Genomic DNA, 12,101 nt, shown 5'->3' on the forward strand with positions numbered 1-12,101 from the left:
GAAAGTAGAGGGGAGCTTGTACATTTCTGTGATGCTTCTTGAGAGATCCCTCTTGAAGGAGAATGAGAAGGTTCCCATAGGTCCCAACCCGTGGGCAGAGCTGTAGCATAGCTTTAAGGAGCCTCTGCAGCTGGAGGGGATGAGGTGCAGCGGACAAAGCTGCTCCTCTAGCATGGAGGAACAGACAAAGGGAGGAATCTTCTCTGTTTACCATCTCCTGCTCAGAGATCTCATTATTCTGCAGTAGTGCATTGCCTCATCAGCTGAGCATCCTGCCCCAGGACACCTCCTGAAGGAAATGTGCCTCCATCTGAATGTCACAGAGCAATGCTTCTGCCCAAGCACTGCCTCACAAAGCTGCAGCCTTTGTAGGAGTAATAGTGCTGGTGAGGGTGAAAGAAGAGCTTGGCTGCTATTTTACAGACAGGTGAGCACAAGGCAAATGCACAGAAGTGGAGTAAATGTGTGCTGAGGAGATCTCACCACCAAGCAAATAGTCTCTGCCTCTGGTGGGAACGTCTGCAACCATTTTTTACCACTGAGTGCCTTTTGACATATTAAAGACATGGCAGGAACTGAGCTCCCAGGGGATCCATTGGTCTTATTCCTGTGGACACTTGTACCCTGGGTCTATTTGAAGAAGGATGATTCATTCAACTGCTCGTTGCTTATGGCTCTGTGTGTCACTTCTCATTGTAAGAAGGGTCTTGTTTGCTGTCATGGACTGGTTGGGGCTAATTTTGGGATAGATCTAGTGTGGAAAAAATGCTTGCCACAGCAAGACAGTGGCTGATTCAATTTCTTCCATGCTGCATGCTGATGTTTAGAGTCTCCCAGGCAGGAAGTTTTATCAAACAACATCAGACAGATGTTCCTCATCATGTCCCAGCTGCACTGACTGGCAACCTGCTCTGTCAGACACTTGTCAGGGCACATGGGCATTCACGAGTGGCATTTTATTAAATGATCCATCTGAAAACAGCAATTTATTTTTAAAGAAATATCTATACCAGTATTAATTATAAAGACCCTAGAAGCACTTGTAGTCATGGCACCCCCAAGAACCATTCCTGGGAAGGGATCTGAGTTCTGCTTTGGAATGGCTGAAGTGAGAAGGGATCAGTATCAAGCTCTCAGGGTCTTGCATTGTTGATCTAAGGATAAGACCCCTCTTAGTGGTGTAACAACCAACAGGCCAGGAACTTCAGCAGATATCCCTGAGCCTCCCAGAAGCACAGGTATAAGAATGTTGTTCACAGAGGGAACATCTTCCCAAGGGTGCTGAGGAAATGATAAACTTTAGGAGTCCAGGTACTGGGGCAAGGAGATGCCTTATCAGTGCTTAGACCACATCAGTTGGTGTCACCTCAAGTGATTGCTTCAGGGCTCAGCCCTGTCTGGATCCTGGACCAGGGCAGTGAGCCAGCCCAGTTGCTGATGGCCACACTTGCCCTGGTTCCAGTTGCTGGCAAAAGCGTATCAGCACTGCTTTGCATGCAGCGTGTGATGGTCCTGGAGACAAGGGCTCTCCAGCTCCCAGGACTTGCCATCCTAAGCATGGTGGGAGGACAACAGCTCTTTGCAGGCTGTGACGGGAGACAGATGTTTCCTTCAGACACCTTCAGGCTTCATCAGCACTCACCTGCTCTGGAGTGGAGTGGAAGTTGATGGGGATGGCTTTCTTTGGATGTTTGGGACCCAGCAGAGAGTAAACAACATGGAGCTAAAGGGAACATCTCCATCTCCAGTGTGGCAAGGTGAGTGGTCTTGCCACAGGCAGAGCATGTTCAGCACGATGCTGGTTCAACACTTTGAAAGTCATGGCCAAGTCGTGGGTCTAACTGGAGCACGAGACTCTGCAAAGTGACACCCACAGGTGCCAGGGCTGGAGCTGCACATCAGCTCCCCATTACAGCTCACTTCTGCTACAAATCACACTCCAGAAAGGTTGAAAACATCTTTCTTTCTTTTTTTTTTCCATTTCTTTTACTCTTGCATCTAGATGCAAATAATCCTGTCCATTCAAAGGTAACCCTGGGGCTGAGGTATGGCCTTGGAGCTGCTGGAACCTGTGTGGGCGATATCCTTCCATCCAGTGCAAGCTGTGGTGTACAGCTGGATGCATTAACTGCCCCAGTGCTGAGATGCACTTCCCAGAGTATAAATCAGCTGTCTCTTGTCAGGCGTGTTCCTGGCTTATCAATGGGAAGTAAAGCACTTAAAGCACTGCAGTGGAACAGCTCCATGAAAGGCCAAATCCTGGAGCAGGGTAATTGGTGAGAGCATGGGCTACAGAGGAGATTGCACGATAAGCAGGCTCTCCCACTTCTTCTAAAAGCTTGACAACTACTAGCAGCTGGCAGGAGAGTTTCAGCCCTACATGAGCTGTAATAAAAAGATGAACCAAACAACAAACAAGAAATATGACTCTGATGGACGTTACAGATCCTTTCCAGAGGCAGGATCGCAACAGGGATAGGCACACAAGCAGGACTAAGACAGCTTTCAGCCACCCCTTCATTTCCCTGTAAAGATCCCTAAGGAAATGTTCTCCCAAGGCTGGGGTCCAGCATGGAGATAACGTAGCTGTAATCCCCAGGTTTGATAAGGCAGGCAGCCCTCAGCAGTGTTATCTCCCCTCTGTGTGGAGGCCCCTTCCAGCGCGAGGCCTGCACTTGGCACACAGCGCTGAGCGCTGGATGTGGGAAGAGCAAAGTGTGTGGGAGCTGCTGATTTTGTCTCCTTGGTGGGACTGGTTTTTTTTCTTAATAAAAAGATCAGATGTTGCATTTCCTTGAAAACATGACAATCTATGGGAGAGTTCATTAGTTTATGGCGAGTCGCAGAGCTGTGGAGCCCTGGCTGGAAGCAAATGTTATTGCAAAGAGTTATCACTAAGGGGAGAGGAAAATAACGTCCTGAGGAAATAAACCCAGCAGAGCAAAACATGGAACAATATAAGCTGCAGAGCAGAGGCAGGAGAGCTGAATATTCTCTCAGAAAGAAAGTCCCCAGTCACCTGTTTTTAATGCCAGTGTTTGCTTTCTCCATATCCAGTGAATACGTGGGATACATCTGTTCAGGACTCTCTAATGGGAGTAACAAGTATCATGATTGCAGCTGGCTGAACTTTTTTACTACTAGTACACAAAAATGTCTTTGTGGCCATCATTAAATAGTGATAGCATCAGTAAAACACCAGTTTTTTGTTTGTTTTTGAAAGCACTGTGTTTTAGTTTCGTTTCTAAAAGGACTTTCCTCCACAAAGCTTGCCACTAAAACACAGATTTGATGACTGGCCCGTCTCAAGTCTGAGCAAAGCTGGAGATGCAAGGGGAGAGGAAATGCCTGCTTTCATAAATCTGACATAGCTGTACACTGCCAGCTTTCTGAGCCTTCAGTTAACCTCAAGTACACCAAGGGCTGAAACTGCAGTATCAGATTAGGAGAAATGTAAAGCTAAATTCAAAACAATCCATCACTTTCCTTCGGAGCCTCATGCCACTTGCAACACTGCAGAGGGCTCCAATTTTGCACTGTCAGGACTCTTCTTGTGCTTTGCCTCTTTATTTTCTAACTGCAGAATTTGGTGCAACTTTGTTGTTACTCAGCCTCATGGTAGGATGCACAAGTTTCTCCTTCAGGCAGTAGGATGCTGCTCCTACTCCCAACCTACAACCAGCAAATGTGGGGTCCTTGCAGCCTCTGGTTTGATTTTGAGGGTGATGATTTTTTCCTTAGTGTTTTGGCTGTCTTTAAAGCAACACCAAAGCTAAATATGGTGCTATTTGAGAAGGATTGGCATAACCAATCCCACAGCCATGTGTCCCAGCATCCACCTCCTTGTGCCCCACGGCCTGGGACAAGGGGTCTGCTGTCTCGCTCTGACTCAGCAAACCCCCTCCTGTGAAATGGAGGGTGACTCTTCATCGTCCTCTTCCTTCCCTTGTCCTCCCACCAGCTCAGATTTCACCCTGTGTTCCTGAATTGTGTGTATGTTGGTGTTGGGGTGCAGTCCCAATGGTTCCCCTGCCCGAGGAGTGGGCTGGCATTTTGGTGGCAGCACGACCTCTTGTTTTAGCTCTGGTGACCTTAGCAATAAGAGGCTGACTTCTTGAATGAGCTGCCTGAGGAGCCTGGGATAGGTCAGAGATTTCTTGGGCAGATCAAAAGCCAGAGATGTTTTTCTGACAGCCCTGGAGCTCCCTGTCATGATTTATGAATTATATATGCTGTATATGTTTAGCTGAAGAGGCTCACTGTGGGGATGAGGGCTGCTTTGTGCAACCAGGAAAGAGCATGCGGCTTCGGAGAGCCACCGTCTACCAAGAGATACCTCCTCAAATGCATTCTCTGGGGGCTATCAAAGTGTCTTAAGGGACTGTGGCAAAGAGATCCTGGGAGACTCAGCAAAAATTGTCAGGATATTTTCATGTGTCAGCATTTTAATGAGAGACTGAGTTATGGGGAAGCAGACCCAGACCACAGGAGCTGGGAGCTCTGGTCTTGCAGCAGTAGCCTTGCAACCTTCCCTTGTTTCACTAACCCTCTTTTTCTTTGGAGCTTCAGCAGATCCCATGGAGTACATTTCTCCCTTGGTAAGTGCTACATGCCCTGGCAGATTTTGAGTTTCATATGCTCTTGTGGAGGTTTGATGCCCAAAGGCAGTCTGCCGGGCTCCTGGAGCTCTTCACACCCTGAGAGCTGCTGTCATACCAGTGACACTTAGCTCATGTTCTTGAAGCTGTCCTCACAGCTCAGAGAGTTGTGGTGCTTTTCTCCTCTCCACGAGACAAGATGTTGTTTAGCCCCATGCTTGTGTGGCTTGACCTGAGCCCTATTTCTGACAGAGCACAAGCGAGATTTTCCTGATGCTGATGCAAAACAGGGCAAGAGAACTGATTATTAATTTTAAGGCCAGAATTTTTCCATGTGAACAATACAGTAACCCCGATATCAAGTCTGTAACTTCTATTCTGCTGGAACAACTTTACTGTGTCATGCTTATCTTCATCTACTGTGTATTTCATCTTCCAGTATATAAATCTTGTTTTTCCTCTGTCTCATAGAAGAAGAAAACCTCTGCCAGAAAGCACCTCTCTGGGACCTGGTTATGGATGACGACTAGCTCACCTTCCAACTCTCTTGGCTAAACTAAAGATACTGAAAGCCTTCAGCTCTACCACTGTAAGACAGGTTTTACAATCCTGAATTATCCTTGTATTTTTTTATCCTGGGCTAGGTAAATCCAGAACTGCACCAGCTCTCTACCCTGGAAGGACTCACCACTCCCTGGTGTGAGGGTTTCTGTTAGCAGTGGTGCAATTACAGCTCCTTTCTGCACCTTCTGCTGAGAAAGCCGTGTCAAGATGCTGCCCTCCGGCAGCCGCTCACACTGGGGAGAAGTTTAAGGGTAGATATTTTGAAGCTTTGCTAGGGCTGACCCAAGGAGAATTAGGGCAATCCAGCAGCTGAAATTTCAGTGGTCTGTCTGACTACAGCCCTTTTTTCCATCAGGTACAGACAAAAGGGGTCAGACGTGCTGCCTGATGGCCCCTTCACCGTGCTGCTGATTAAAGGGGTAGAGACAGGCAGCACGGAGCACAAGTTGAGGTCTCTGCTACCCTGCTGTAAACTCCTCAGGAGAGCAGCAGAGTCCCTAAAGATGCTCAGCTGGAGTCATTCTGTGACATCAGAGATGCAATCGGGGCCATTTTCCCTATGGCAAGTCTTAAACCTCCATGCAGCTTTGCTGCTGTCGCCAACCCAGAGCTGTCACTCTTTAAAGAGAAGCTGGATGAGCAGTGGGATTTGTTACTTGAAGAACAGCTGAATGTGTATTTTTCTGACAATTTGGGGAACTTGCTGTTCCCTTCTCTCTTAATGTTACTGCAAAGTGGGCTCCCAGGGCACTTTAACTGCCTCAGAATGACTGTAGGGTCAATCTTAACACGATACATAAGGGAAGTGGATGTAGAAAACATATATCACTGTTGAGCTGAATCAGAGAGAGCAAGCCTGGGCTTATTTATTTTTCCCCATACTGAGGCAAATTTTGTCATCATATCACTCACGTAACCTTTCAGATGAACTCAGTAATCATGAAATGTTTTAGTTTGGCTCCTTCCAGATTAAAACCCTGCCTTTCAGAAAAAGGAAACCAAAAGTTAAATAACTCCCAAATTAGGTATTTCTGAAGGATAATTAGTGGTCTTCTTCCTTACCAAAACCAACCCTGTAGTAATTCTTTCAATTCTGCTCCAAATGTGATCACTTTAGCAGGATGTTGTCACTATAGTATCCTACATTTCAAGCCGCACTTTAGGGTATTATCTGCAACAATGAATAATAGATATCTCTGCAACTGTCTTAAAAATCCCTCCCAAATGTCTCAAATCTCCCCATCTGGGTCTCTCTGCTTCAACAGTTGCACCAATGGTCGCATTTGCCTATACACGAATTACCAACTGATCACATTCTTTCATTCCCTGTTCCTGTAGATAGGGGGACCCACACGAAGTGAACGCAGATACAGATCCCTGCCCCCGATTATTTCATCTGGAGGCAAAAAAATGCTGGAATTATAATCCTTCTACTTGATTGCTTTCAGCAAAAAGCAACTTTAGTTGCACTGCAATTTCTACAATGAGCAGGATGAGTCTGTAAGAGCTCACTGTAAAAAGTGCCGTTGTCCGTGCAAGTATCTGGATACATACTAAATAGGGATATATGTGTGTATACACACACACAGGCATTGTATATACAGAAAGACACGCACACATACTTAGGAGATGTATATATAACACTCACTTATATACAAGTCTATTCCTTGTTATGAAACAATCATTGAGATATAAACAAGAGAAGTTAAACCACGGATGGGCACGTTTTCAAGTGCTGCTGGAGGGTTTTATCTACAGTAATGAAGAAGTGCTATCAAAACCTAAACAGGGCACTTACTACAAAGAAATCTCTACGTAAGTGCTGGAAAGGTTTGCCGAATAACCAGATGTTGTTGCAAAGACACTTCTCCTCCCCCTCTCCCCATTTCTTTCCTTCTCTAATAGTTCGATTAATTCCGTGCGTAAACCGGGGCTGATAGAAGTTCTAAGCCACAAACTTCACCACATCTGGACACTGTTGAAGCCACTAAACATTTGCTTTTAATCTCCCTCAATAAAAGAAAAGCTCCCAACAAGTAATGCTGATCTATATATATACTTTTGTGCTGTAAACACTGACCTCTGTGAGCTGCTCCGAGCGAGCACGCAGTGCTTCCCACCAAGGCGATCGCTCGCCCTTCGCCGTAAGAGAAACACACGGCTGAAGCGGTTGGAGCAGTGTATTCTGCTAAACTCTCAGCTATTTCCAATCCTCTGGCTAATTGCTGTCAAGGGACGAATCACAGATCAGCTATTTTGCTGGAGGAAGGAAAAATAAACGACCTCTCGGAATACGTTCCTTAACGTTGTCTAACCAGAAGCGCTTTTTCTACTCACCGAAGGAGAGCAGCAGGAAGGAAAGTGGACCCCATCTCCTCCAGTAACCCATTTTCTGGATCCCTCCAGCGAGCAGAAGCCTGGCTTCACGGCATTGACCAGCTCATCTTCCCTCAGTGCAGGCGGTCTCCTGCCTTGCCGCTGTCAAGTGCGGAGCCCCGAGCCTGCGAGGCTCCCGGCTGGGCTTGCCGGGAAGGCGGATCCAGCCACTACAGCCCAGCTGTGTGTGGGGGCCGCCCAGGAACTGCAGTTGATGAACAAACTCAGCCTGACTCTCCTCTTGAAATATATACAAATACAGGAGGGGGCAGCTGGGGGAAGAAACCTGGCTCCAAGAAAAAGAGGCTGGTTTTATTCTTTCTGATGACAACGCGGAGCTGCTCCGGGCTCCGTACGGAACAAGGATCTTGGAAGGGGACCTAATGTCTGCTGCATGCATCTAATCAAAAAGGCATGGGTACTCCTGGGTGCCTCTTTCAGCTGAATAAAATTCAGAAGGTAACACTTCAGTATGCTGATATGCCATAAATTTGCTGTTTTCCACTCCTCCCTCTCAGAAGTTAACTCTGTTTCTTAAGTAAGCTTTAAAGGGCTATATTTTTAATAGGGGGAAATAGAAGTTTTAGGGCAGCTTTTTTCAGAAAGACCACATCAATATAAACTCAGCCTAAAGTTAGTGCTTTTGACCCAATTAAAGCAGCAGGATTTAGACATATATGTTTTGCTGAATCGGGGCCTAAAATAATAACATAGAGCATTTAAATAGCTGCTTTCTCCCCAAAATCTCAAGCTGCTTTGCAAAAATTTGTAAGAAATATTATCCCACTTAACAAAAAGGAAACTGTGAAAAACAGCAGAAATCTGACTTGCCTTGATTGTTAATCAATCCGTGACAAAAGGAGGGGTAAAATCCTCAAACCCCTGCCCTATGATCTACCCCAGCCCTCCAGATTGTGCTAAAATAACGATCAATGCACTCAAGTTAGGCAGAGAAAGAGATGTTGTTATTAAAGGTTTTTGCAGACAAAAGGCCTGCCCCAAGGTAAAGCTGTTTTTTATAAATACTGATAAGTTTTTTATGCATTTGCAGCATTCTCATGCAGGGAATCTCCAGCTTTTTGGTTACCCAATTTACTACTCATCTTTCAGTTGATTAACCAGTGCAGGGTGGATACGTGCTGTATCTGTATATGCTTGTGTGCATGTGCAATCATTACTGGTGATCATCTTACTCCATTGGATTTGGAGCTCCTTTCTTTCTATTAATCTTCCCAATAAACTGCATGTACTTGTTCTGTAAACTTCATAGAAATTCTTCTGTTAGTGAGTTAAACGATGGCACCTCTCTTCCCTTCTTCTGTATTTCAAAAGGAGAAAGGGGAGATGTTACATGAGGTACGTACACAGCTGGTGAACACAAAGTGTGTCCCTTATGCCACAGATATACAAGCATGACACTGCAGAGAGTTGCTTGGTCTGCTCTGACTTGCTTCAGGGTGCCCAGAAACTTGCCCAGGTGGCCAAGAAGGCCAATGGCAACTTGGCTTCTATCAGAAATAGTGTGACCAGCAGGACCAGGGCAGTGATTGTCCCCCTGTACTCAGCACTGGTGAAGCCACACCTCGAGTGCTGTGTTCAGTTCTGGGCCCCTCGCTACAAGAGGGACACTGAGGTGCTGAAGCATGTCCAGAGACAGGCAATGAAGCTGAGGAAGGGTCTGGAGCACAAGTCTGATGAGAAGAGCTGAGGGAACTGGGGATGTTTAGCCTGGAGAAGGCTGAAGGGAGACCTGATCACTCTCTACAACTACCTGACAGGAGGTTGTACCAAGGTGGGGCTAGGTCTCTTCTCCCAAGTAATGGGTGACAGAATGAGAGGAAATGGCTTCAAGTTGTGCCAGAGGAGGTTTAGATTGTATATTAGGAAGAGCTTTTTTCACTGAGAGGGTTGTTATATGTTGGCACAAGCTGCCCAGGGAGGTGGTGGAGTCCCTATCCCTGGAGATACCTAAAAGCCATGTAGATGAGATGTTGAGGGCCATGGTTTAGTGGTGGGCTTGGCAGTGTGAGGTTAGTGTTTGGACTTGATGATCTTGCAGGTCTTTTCCAACTGAAATGGTTCTATGATTCTATGTCTATTTAGTCCATTCTCCATGGAGAAATGCTGAATGTCCCTGTGATAACAGAGCAGGAAGCTAGGTGGGTGTCCTGAGATACTCCCAGGGGTACACAGAGAACGTGTCTGGAAGGACGAACCTAGAAAAGCCTGTCTGACCAGGGGAGATACCTCCTGCTCCCAGCCCTGGAGGACATCACCTAGAGGTAAGGTGCTCTCCTTCATTTGGTCTTTACATCCAATTAGGCATCCTTCTACATCCTATGTATTTTTAATCAAGAGATGAGTTGGCCTGAGTAACAGCAGCTAAGATATGGCCCTTGATGGCTAAGGATGAACAAATGTGTACTAAACTGTCAGAAAGGCATCACTTGCCAATGAGCATATTGAAACCACTGTGTGCACAGTGGTGTCTTTGGGTGACCTACCAACTCTCCTCTTTCTGATTCAGAGCATTTCAAGGTGCCCAGAGATTGCTCAGACTGCTGGTTGGATTTGCAGACGTGAGCCTTTCTGTGTGTTACAAGATAGCTGGATAGGGCTTGTGTTAGGAACATTGCAGATCATTCACAATCCATGGGAGCTGCCTTTAAAATCAGGAAGAATCCCCTACTGCCTATGAAACTCGGAGAGAGAGAAATAATGTCCCCAGCAAGAGCCTGGAGGGGATTTAAACAATGGTGAACATTGAACAAACACTCTGTATGATTTGGAAGTGCAAGGGAAACAAGGGATATTATTTTTTTAGCAGCAGAACCTGGGAAGGCAGCAGGAAGCCTGCACAATGTCCCTGCAGCCAGAGACCCTGAGCTGTGGGGAGCTGTATTTTCCAAAATCCCAGGCAATCCCAAAGAACTTCTGGGCCAAACTGAACTCTGTAAAATGCTTTGTCCCGTCTGCAGAATAATAGGCAGAGATTTGGGGCCTAAGCTCACTGAAATGAGAGGAGAGGCAGTAGCTCTCCCATGTGATGGCATCTTTTACAAGGTACATGGGTTTCTACAGGAAGCTCTACAAGGGAAACCTTTTGGGGAGCAATGTTTGATCTGCATTTCCATATTTCCTTATTTCTAGTCACTGTTAAACCTGCTCTTGGTGAAACATGGTGTCGTGGTGACATATGCAAGGGTTTCTTTCCTAAACTGGCTGCTGGACTCTGCAGGCTGCTTTCTGCACAGAGGGAACCTGTCTCTTCAGCCCTTGCTGCAAGTAAGATTACACAGAGCTAGATGTGCCTTTCCACAGCCTGAATTTTTGGTCCACTGAGCTGAGGCTATAGTAAGCAAACCTCATCTGCAAAATAGGAAGAATGTGAAGCTGGGAGCTCATTTATTTCTTAAGCTTTACTTCTTTCAGTGTGAGTCACCCCTGATGGAGCAGGGAGCCATGCAGCATATGCCCCACTGACCTGGGCTTTTCTCTGACCAACAGCTCTATTCTGGAGCCTCTGATTATTTCTCAGACCTTACCCAGGTAAAAAAAAGCAAACTAAAAGTCCACTGAAGTTACTCAGGGAAACGTGAGTAAGAGCTCTGGGCTTTAGCCTAAAGAGTCTAAACTCACATTATAGAGTATTGCTTCCATGAGAGAACACACTGACCTTTGCAGTAAGACACTGGGGAGGAAGAAGAGATAAATGGTTATTTTTATTGTTGACTTGTTTATTCTTTTTGGTGTAAATTCCCCTGTTCCTCCATTAGTGGTCTGGACAACCTCATAACTCAAGACACACTAGAGGCTGGATTTAGGCAGAGGAACGCAAGGTCTCTGCAGGGTGCTTTTTAAGTTGCATTGTGGGAGCAGTTTTCCCAAAGTTCTCATCTAGGAGCTGGAAGATATTTACTAAGGAAGTAAAATAAAACTTTGGACACCTGAAACAATATAGTGCATATTGAAATGAAGGTTTCCAACAGGCAGAGTTTCCACTGTGGGAAGCAAGGTTCTGCAATCAATCAATAGATGTGAAGCTCTCAATGTGAGGCACTAAACACCCTTGTGCAGTGTAACATCATGATGGACATGTGTCAGACCCAGGTGAGTCAAACTGCTTATTCTTCCCAGGTGCAGAGATTATAGCAGGGGCATTGGGTTTTAAATGATTGGCTACAACAAAAGGTGCTGGATTTACTTCTGCAATTAGAAGTAAATTGGCCCTCTTGATTGCTTACACATTACATGACTGGACTAGTGTCTGCTGCATCTGCTTTATTCTCCTTTAATCTGTTGTGATATTGGGCTTCGGGTAAGGTCCATGGGTGCTTCTGTTGTGAAGAGGATCTGGTTTATACTTTGAAGTTTTACAAGGCAGGTCTAACGAAAACAGCTACCTGATAGAATCAGGACATAGCTTCTATTGGTGAGCACAAATCCATGCTTCTTAATTTATCTGCATATATTGTGTGGTTGTATTGAACTGCTTCCACATTGTCCTGGCAGTTAATTAAGCCCTAGGAATTTCACTGTCATCACTTCTGCATCTTATAAGCA

The 12,101-nt window shown here is 45.8% G+C and overlaps 1 protein-coding gene across 1 annotated transcript in view; it reads right to left on the bottom strand.

The window, feature by feature from the left end:
- Window positions 1-7,677, bottom strand: part of LOC133626355 (TGF-beta receptor type-2-like) — a 34,617-nt gene extending 26,940 nt beyond the window's left edge. The window contains exon 1 of the mRNA XM_062004811.1: window positions 7,500-7,677. Within this exon, the coding sequence (XP_061860795.1) occupies window positions 7,500-7,551 (52 nt within the window). The 5' untranslated portion in view covers window positions 7,552-7,677. The remainder of the gene's footprint in view (window positions 1-7,499) is intronic.
- Between the last annotated feature and the right edge of the window lie 4,424 nt (window positions 7,678-12,101).

The sequence above is a fragment of the Colius striatus genome, chromosome 11 (assembly GCF_028858725.1).
Source record: "Colius striatus isolate bColStr4 chromosome 11, bColStr4.1.hap1, whole genome shotgun sequence".
In the NCBI taxonomy this organism is placed as follows: domain Eukaryota; kingdom Metazoa; phylum Chordata; class Aves; order Coliiformes; family Coliidae; genus Colius; species Colius striatus.